The sequence below is a fragment of the Silene latifolia genome, chromosome Y (genome assembly GCF_048544455.1).
Source record: "Silene latifolia isolate original U9 population chromosome Y, ASM4854445v1, whole genome shotgun sequence".
Lineage (NCBI taxonomy): Eukaryota > Viridiplantae > Streptophyta > Magnoliopsida > Caryophyllales > Caryophyllaceae > Silene > Silene latifolia.
In genome coordinates this window covers 451,640,564-451,650,135 of record NC_133538.1, presented here as the reverse complement: position 1 = coordinate 451,650,135, position 9,572 = coordinate 451,640,564, and the positions used below count along the sequence as shown (strand labels likewise).

Below are 9,572 nucleotides of genomic sequence, written 5' to 3'. Positions count from 1 at the left end.
TAACATGCCATAAGCAGGAAAGTCGTTGATCGTGCATAGGAGTGCGACTCTTAAGTCGAAGTTTTGTTTCCTAGACACGTCATATGTAAACAATCTCGTGTCCCACAATTGCTTCAACTCGTGAATTAGAGGCTGTAAATAGACGTCAAGGTTTTGTTTGGGACTCTTTGGTCCAGGAATAATTACTGTTAAGAACATAAATTGTCTTTTCATGCATAGCCAGGGTGATAAATTGTAAGGTGTAAGCATCACCGGCCAGCATGAATACAAGTTCCCGAATGGCCCAAAAGCCGAGAAACCATCGGTGCAAAGTCCAAGTCTAACATTCCGAGGCTCAGATGCAAAATAAGGATGAAGATGATCAAAATGTTTCCACGCCTCACTGTCACTTGGATGAGACATTGTCCCACTAACTCGGGGGTTTTTATAATGCCAACGTATTTGTTCCGCGAGGTTTTTTGTGGCATAAATTCGTTGCGAACGTGGCCCTATTGGGAAATAATTTAAGAAATTTTCGGGGACCCTTTTGCCATTTGCATTCTTTGCACTTTTGTACCTAGCTCTACCACATTTTCTACACTTGTCAAGAAGAGCGTCGTCCATCCAAAAAAGCATACATCCATTAGAACATGCATCTATCTTTTCATGAGGAAGTTGAAGAGCTTTAAGAACTTTTTTGGTTTCATAGAAGTTACGCATCAAAATATGATCTTGAGGAAGAAGGTCTCCCATGAGTGACGTGAAACCATCTACACATTTATGTGCTAAGTTGAATTCACATTTCAAAGTGACAAGCCTTGCAGCCGACTGTAGGAATGAGAGTCGACATCCCTCGTAGACAGGTTGCTCGACACGTTTTAACATTTGAAAAAAGGCTAATACATTGGGATTTGGAGATTCATCAACCACCTCGGCATTAAGAGCTTCTTCCTTAATTTGATCAATGCTATCGCGCAACGCATCCTCTACCATATCCCTATAAGGATTGTCAGAGGGTATTGCCATTTCCTCTTCCTCAACGGGGAATTTCTCTCCGTGACACACCCAATCATAATAGTTGTCACAAAAACCCTTTAGACCAAGGTGTTTTCTTATTTCTTGTTCAACTAAAAACTTTTTATTTTTGCACTTACTACATGGACACCTAATTTCTTTATTTCTAATGAATTCGTCTTGTTGCTTAACATAATCAATGAATTTATTAACCCCTATTACGAAATCCTTCCTTAATTTTTTATTGGAATCCAACCTTTCATACATCCAGTTTCGTTCTAATCTCTTCATTGCAAATCTACATATATATTAGTAAATAAAAATTATTAATAAAAATGGTAAGAGCATTCATAAACTCATCTTTGAATCTTTCATACAACAATAACAACAACAACAACAACAACAACAACAACAACAACAACAACAACAACAACAACAACAACAACAACAACAACAACAACAACAACAACAACAACAACAACAACAACAACAACAACAACAACAACCACAACCTGCAAAAAAATACTTTCAGTATTGGGGTCCTTATCTCTCCAACCTAAACCCATCTTTGAATCTTTCATACCATTAGTAAATACCCAATTTTTTTCTTGATTGTAATGAGACAAAAATTCGGCAAAGACCGCCTTCGAGTTCTCCAAATACATTATTTAGAATGAATTCTCACTCTACATATGTATTCGGAGAACATTAAAGGAAATGTTAACCAAATTTTGTCTCATAACAATCAAGAAAAAAATTGAGTATTTACCACCTAAATGGCATAAAAGATTCAAAGACAGTCCCAAAACGGGGACTATTTAAGAATTACGCCTAATGTGTAATCCCTGAACGGGTACTAGGTCAAAAATATATTAACAATCACAACACAAGCATAAGATGAATTAATATTTGTAAAAAAAATACACATGACACAAATGTACACAACTTATCAAAACAAACTTAATAATTACTAATAAACCTTATAAAACTAAGCAAAAGTAGAGTAAGCATCCTAAAATTGGTTTAAACATCATAAATTGGCTTTTAACTAAACTAAATTAACTACCCTAATAATCCTAAATATCCTAATTGTCTTTTAATTAAACTAAACCATTTTAATAATCCTAAACTTAATTAAACTAAGCATTATAAAATTGATTTAAACATCCTAAATTGGCTTTTAACTAAATTAAACTACGCTAATAATCCTAAACATTCTAAATTGGATATTAATTAAACTAATTTATTTTAACAATCCTAAGCTTAATTAAACTAAGTATTATAAAATTGATTTAAACATCCTAAATTGGCTTTTAACTAAATTTCACTATCCTAATAATACTAAACATCCTAAATTGGCTTTCAATTAAACTAACCCATCCTAAACATCCTAAATTGGCTTTCAACTAAACTAAACAATCCTAATAATACTAAGCATTCTAAACTAATCATAATTAATCAAAACAATAACCATAAACCCTAATTAATCAAAATAGTAAAATAAATTAAACAAACCTTATATTAATTAAGAGAAGGAGACAAGGGGAGGGAGCGGCGGCGGCAGAAAAAAAAAGGGAATGGGGAAAGGAGAAAGAAGAAGAAAGGGGAAAAGCGAAAGGAGAAAGGAGAAATGGGAGGAGTGATTTGGGGAGTAGGGTGGTGGTAGCAATGGTGGTGGTGGGAGTGGTGGTGGTGGGATTGAGGGAGACGGGTTTTAGGGAATGTTGGGTAAATAATTGAAGAGTGATAATGAAGGAGAAGGGATCCGCTGCTGCCCGTATAAAGAAAGCCTGCGACGGACTTTCCGTCGCAAAAATAAAATAATAATAAATCCTGCGACGGAATTTCCGTCGCAGGCATAAAATAATATTATTTTTCCAGCGTGTTAAGAGGTGTACAGGTGGACACTAAAAAATGTCTGCGATGGAAATTCCGTCGTAGAAAAAATATTATTTTAATGCATCAACGGAAATTCCGTCGCAGAATTTATTATTATTTTAATATAGCGACGGAAATTCCGTCGCAGACCTTCCCGCCATGTCAGAAAATTTGGCGGTCTAGGAAAATATGCTGCAACGGAAAGTCCGTCGCAGATTCTGAGGTTCGTCGCAGGTTTAAATTTGCTACGGGTTAATCATCCGTCGCAATGTGTCCGTCGCATCGAAACGTTTTTTTTTTTGTCGTGCGAAAATAAGACTAGAAATCTAAGATTCGTTATAGAATAACAATAAAAGACCTTAATTAGGGAAATTACTGCAAATTAGGGTTAATAGCTGGATATGAATTGATGAATGTCGGGGAAAAAATACATGCATAATAAAATTAAAGTACAATTGCCATTAATTTGAGAAGCATATTACCTGAATTTGTAGGAATGAGATTGATAAATCTCGGGAAAATGCTGCTGATGAATGGATTGAATCATAATTTGAGAAGCAGATGATCGGAGACAATGAAGGTAGGAGAGAGATGATCGGCGATGATGATCAAAGAAGACGATCGAAAATGGCGACGGAGATGATGATGGTCGAAGAGAGAGAAGAAGATGAGTGGGAAAGTGAAAATGGGGAAATGATTGAAATTGAAGGGTTTGGGGGGGGAGGGGGGGGGGGGGGGGGGGTTGAGCGTGTAAAATTATTATTATTATTAGTATTAGTAGTATAATATTAATTAGTATTATTAATTAATTATTAATGTGAGCTTGGTTCTTATCATCCTAGTGGTTCTCATATGATCCTGAATATATATATATATATATATATATATATATATATATATATATATATATACATATATACGGTCCGGATCTGGTGAGGCCGTTAATTATGGCGAGGTGGCCGGCCTCACCAAATTCCTTCATTTGTGGACTAACCTCCTATTATCCATTGGGCTGAAAATTGAGGGGTCATTCTAAATCATTTTATTTAGCCCAAAATATTTTCTCTCACTAAAATAGTAAATCATAAAAAGCCTATCTCTCTAAAATCTAACAAACAAAATCGTTTTTGAGAATTCTTCAGCAAGCAAGCTCGTCGTTCAACGGAAATTCCTCTGCACGAAAGCTCATCAATTTGTTCCTCGATTGTTCGGAGATTTCATCAAAACAACATTCAACAACGTTGATTCAAGTAGTTTCAGAAGAAAATTTCGATTAATTTTCAGGTAATTTCATAATTTTGATTAAAATTGAGTATATTCATACAATTCTGTCAATTCACTCATAATTTGATGATATCAGGTTCGAATTTGATCAAATTGAACGATTTCGTAAATAGAACGTTCGAATTTGACCAATATTTTGAGCGATTTCCTTTTTCTCGCGATTTCGTACTACTTACTACATTGTTTTTGACGATTTTGCAGCTCTAATTGCTATGTAGATTGTAGATATCACAATGATTGATGATAATAGTGCTATTGAATCAGGTATATCATTTTTTGTTTAATTATTGTAAAAATCTCATGTTGTCCTGGACTAGAAGGTTACTGATGAAATTTATTTATTTATTTTTCTGTGAAGCAGAGACCCTAGTTTGTGAAACTAGAAAGGTTATTTTTTGAAACTTGGACCCTTAATAACTAATAACTAATATATACAACCTGGGTAAAATTAAAACTGAACTAATAATCTGAACCAAAAAGTGGACTTGTGAATCTCAGTCCTTGTCAATGTGAACCCTTCTTTAGGAATGACCTATTTTGTTCTTTTTCTTTATTTGTGATTCTCAGACCTTGTTTTGTGAATCTTACGGCTTAATTTGTGTAACTCGAAGTTAATATTCTGAGACTTTATTTCTGAATCACCTATTCTGCTCTCTTCCTTCATTTTGTTATACTTCCTTCATTCGTGAATCACAGACCTTACTTTGTGAATCTTAAGCCTTGTTTTGTGAATGTGAGATGTGACTTTGTGAACCTTTTATCTTCTTAGGTGTTGATTCAAATGTCAACAACAACAACTCAGAGGGTAGTGTGACGCCTCGTGTCAGTTGTGGTGTGGTTCCTTGCTCTAATGTTGGCTCTGGTCAGGGTGGTGAGGGTTCTACTACTATCTTAACAACCCCTATAATGCCAACTATTTCCACACCTACTACTCTTGTAACTTACACACCGGGTGGCACTGAGCAATGGATAAGTAGGATTAAAGAGAAGTTTACACCCGTGGTTGGCAAAACATTTGTGGACTTAGAGTCAGCGATGTTGTTCTATAAAATTTATGCTATTGCTTGTGGGTTTGAAGCAAGGAAGTCTTCAACCAAGAGGTTTAAAGATTGTATTATTCGAACAAAATGCATGGTTTGCCATCGTGAAGGTTTTAATAAGAGGAAAAGACGTCCTCCCTAAGCTGATGCAAAAACAACAACCGTTGAAACTGGTGACAAAACAAAAGCTGGTGCAATAAGTGGAAATAGAAAAACAAAAGCTGCTAAAACCAGTACGAAAAAGGGTGGAGGTGCAGGTAAGGCTGAGAGTTCCAATAAGGAAAGTGGTACAAGAATAACTAAAATTAAAAGGTGGGGTTGTGAAGAAATGATAAAATTCATGTTCCATGAAAACATGTACAAGATTGAAAAATTCCGTGAGGGCCACAATCACCCAGTGACGCCTGTCAAAAATAGGGAATTTGAGAAACTTGCTGTCAATATAAATCAACTGAACGAATATCATAAGCAAATGATTATCCAAAATTCGAGATTGAATGTCGGGGCTAGTTTAACATACAACTTATGCAAGGAACAAGCAGAGGGTTTCGAAAATGTGGGAGCTACCCTTATGCAGTTCAAGAATTTCCAAAGGAATGTAAAGTGTCTACTTAATGGCAAGGATGGACATATGTTCATCTCTCGTTTAAAACCCTCCGAGAGACAAAAGGGTTGGTATTTGCATATGAAATAGATGCTGACAGTGGTTTAACAAGAATTTTTTGGACAAATGCGGATTCCATCAGATGTTACGCATTGTTTGGTGATGCTATTTCATTCGATCTAACCTATGGAACGAACAAATATAACATGAAATTCGCGCCTTTCACTGGGATTGACAATCACAAAAAATCAATAATATTTGGATGCGTGCTTTTAGAGCCTGAAGACGATGAGTCATTTATTTGGGCATTTCAGCAGTTTCTAAAAGCAATGGGTGGCAAAGAACCTAATTACATCATCTGTGACCAAGATGCCGGAATAATAAATGCAGTTCCAGGTGTGTTTGGAATATCTTATTTTTGTGAAACTGGTTATTTATTTGGTGAATCTAGGAACATTATTCGTGAATCTTGAAGTTTATTTTGTGAATCATAGAGCGTGTTTTGTGAACACATATGGTAATTTTGTGAAACTTGATCATAAGTGGTTGAAATCATGTGCTTTGCTCTTTTCCTTATTTTGTGATTCTTAGGGCTTGTTTTGTGAATCATAGATGTTGATTTGTGAAACACAAAGCTAATATTCTTAAACTTGGTCATAAGTTGTTGAAATTGCCTATTTTGTTATTTCTCTTATCTTGTGAATCTGAGACCTTGTTTAGTGAATCTTAAAGCTTGATTTGTGATCATAGAAGATAATACTCTGACAATAGATAATGTGGATTTTGTGACTTGCAGCCGTGTTCAAAAAAGCAAGACATCGCTTTCGCATGTGGCACATTATGAAGAAAGTAACAGACAAGGTTGGGAGCATAATTTGCAAAGAGACTGATTGCTTAAGTCGTCTGAACAATGTTGTCTGGAGCGAGAACTTGGAGCCTGAGGAATTTGAAGAGAATTGGGCTAAGGTCATTAGCGAGTTCTCGTTAGAAGGAAATAAATGGTTGACTGGCAAGTTTGCGGAACGAGATCAGTGGATACCTGCTTATTTCAGGAATGTGCCGATGGGCAACATTTTGAAAACCACACAAAGATCAGAGAGTTCGAATAGCTTCTTCAAGAGATTTGAAAATAAATATGGGACTCTCGTATAATTTTGGATGAGATTTGAGAGTGCCATGGACCAAAAAAGGCACAATCTAAAGCTTCTTGAAGCACAGAGCCATAACTCCATGCCTGAAACCCTATTCGGGTCAAACTAGGAGGTCCATGTAGTCAAGGTCTATAGACATGAAGTGTTCTTCGACTTCCAAGAGGAGGTTAAATTTTCGGTAAATGCGTGTAGTGTTTATGGATACACCCCACCAGATCCAGTAACTAACTTTGAAGTTTCAATTGTTGAGGACGCAAACAAGCGAAAGAGATATGCAGTTGAGTACAATAGGAGAACAATGGATGTCCGTTGTGCATTTAAATTGTTTGAAAGGAAAGGTATTTTATGCAACCACATCATTTGGATTTGCTCGGCAAAGTTTAAGGAAATACCCGAGAAATACATTTTGCGTAGGTGGAGTAAGAATGCACTCAGAAACACGGTTTATGATTTGAATGGAAATCTGCTGGAAAATTATGATCTTACTGGTAATAGTAAATTTTGAATGTCTCGGGTGTGGTCTGAGATTTATGCAACTGTTGGTATGCTCAAAAGAAAAGAAGAAGAGTCAGATATGAGAGAGTTTGCCAAGCTAATTAAAGAATTCCGAGAGAAGTTGGAGCCAAACCCAAAGCCTTTGACCAAAGAACAAGAATTGGAGGTCCTTCTCAACTGCAAGGCTCCAAAATAAATCAAGATCTTACCACCTAAAGTCTCTAGAAACAAAGGTAGTGGTAAAAGGATGGTGAGCAGCAAAAATAAGGCAATTATGAAGGCAAAAAAACCGAAAAGGTTGTGTGCTAAGTGTAAACGCATGTCACACCACGATTAAAGAAATTGTCTAAATGAGTTTGCAGAGCATCCTCCTGAGAATCAAGTACGTATAATTCTACTCTTGTCTTTCCATTTTAGTATTACTTGAAAACGCAACTACTATTGTCTACTAATTCTTTTTTTGTTTTAAAGTATCTAATCAAGGTTTGATTCTTCACATAGGGAGACACATCGGAAGAAGAGGAAGAAGGGGAAGAAGTCGAGGATGAAGATTGATGTAAAGCAGTATTCTTAAGCAACGAGAATAGAGATGACGATTGAAGAAGACAAGTTTTAAGCTCGTTTTTTTTTTGTCAATGTTGTGAATCCTGGAACTTATCTTGTGAAACTGGAAGATAAAATTGTGAAACTTGGTCCTGAATCTAGCATCAAGCGTTTTTATCATTTCAGACCTTATTTTGTGAATCTCAGACCTTATCTTGTGAATCTCAGACCTTGTTCAGTGAATCTTAGGGCTTGTTCTGTGAAACTTGGTCGTGGTTTAAATCATCTGTTTTGCTCTTAATTTTGTGAATCTCAGACCTTATCTTGTGAATCTCAGACCTTGTTCAGTGAATCTTAGGGCTTGTTCTGTGAAACTTGGTTGTGGTTTAGAATCATCTATTTTGCGCTTAATTTTGTGAATCTCAGACCTTATCTTGCGAATCTCAGACCTTGTTCAGTGAATCTTAGGGCTTGTTCTGTAAAACTTGGTCATGGTTTAAATCATCTATTTTGCTCTTAATTTTGTGAATCTCAGACCTTATCTTGTGAATCTCAGACCTTGTTTAGTGAATCTTAGGGCTTGTTCTGTGAAACTTGGTCGTGGTTTAAAATCATCTATTTTGCTCTTAATTTTGTGAATCTCAGACCTTATCTTGTGAATCTCAGACCTTGTTCAGTGAATCTTAGGGCTTGTTCTGTAAGACTTAGGGCTTGTTCTGTGAAACTTGGTCGTGGTTTACAATCATCTATTTTGCTCTTAATTTTGTGAATGTCAGACCTTGTTTTGTGAATCTCAAACCTTGTTCAGGGAATCTCAGAGCTTGTTGATTTACTTACGACGTTTTTTTGTATTCAATGTTGTGAATGCTATACTTTAATTTGTCCAATTGTTTATTTGCAAAGTTTGTGAATTCTAGGGAAGGTGATTTCGTGAAACATGAACTTAAATGTGGGAAATCGTATAATAGTAGTCCAAGCCAAGCTCAAATTGCTCAACTCAATGTCAAATTAGCTACATAAGTCACATAAGTGACCCAGAAAAATTATTATGACTTTACAACTATCAAATATCTTTACAAGAGTTGATGAAGGCAACAATCTTTACAGGAGCCTCGACCCACTTTTGCATATTATGACTTCACATCATCCCATCAACATGGACAATTGTCTTCCTTAATTAAACACCTATACAATCAAAAACAATTACAATCGACTTATTTACGAAATATTCGCCAAAGTTATGAAGAAATGAACTTCACATCATTTTTAAGACAATGAAGTGTACCTTTTTAGTATTTTTATCCCATCTAAGTAGTTCCAACATGATCGATTTTCGATATTGTGGCAATTTCTGCAAAGAGCTACATATATTAATGAAGTATATAGACAACCAACCTATCTTTATTTGGTGAATATCAGACCTTGTTTTGTGAATCTCAAACCTTGTTCAGTGAATCTCAGAGCTTGTTGAATTTAAACCACTTATAATGACCAAGTTTCACAAAACAAGCTCTAGGATTCACTGAACAAGGTCTTAGATTCACAAGATAAGGCTTTATTTTCGTATACTAATGAACTTACCTC

At 35.7% G+C, this 9,572-nt stretch overlaps 1 protein-coding gene across 1 annotated transcript; it reads left to right on the top strand.

Moving 5' to 3' along the window:
- Positions 1-6,005: 6,005 nt before the first annotated feature.
- On the top strand, positions 6,006-7,455 carry LOC141632788 (protein FAR1-RELATED SEQUENCE 3-like). The gene is made up of 3 exons (XM_074445301.1): positions 6,006-6,195; positions 6,596-6,812; positions 7,143-7,455. Exons 1-3 carry the CDS (start codon positions 6,006-6,008, stop codon positions 7,453-7,455), a joined length of 720 nt encoding a protein of 239 aa, XP_074301402.1.
- The last annotated feature ends 2,117 nt before the right edge of the window (positions 7,456-9,572 follow it).

Excerpts from the sequence above, each read along its gene's own strand:
- LOC141632788 (XM_074445301.1), top strand. The coding sequence starts at position 6,006 with ATGAAATTCGCGCCTTTCACTGGGATTGACAATCACAAAAAATCAATA. Across the intron at positions 6,196-6,595 it reads AATAATAAATGCAGTTCCAG|CCGTGTTCAAAAAAGCAAGA; the intron begins GTGTGTTTGGAA and ends TGTGACTTGCAG. Across the intron at positions 6,813-7,142 it reads AATAAATGGTTGACTGGCAA|TGTTTATGGATACACCCCAC; the intron begins GTTTGCGGAACG and ends AAATGCGTGTAG.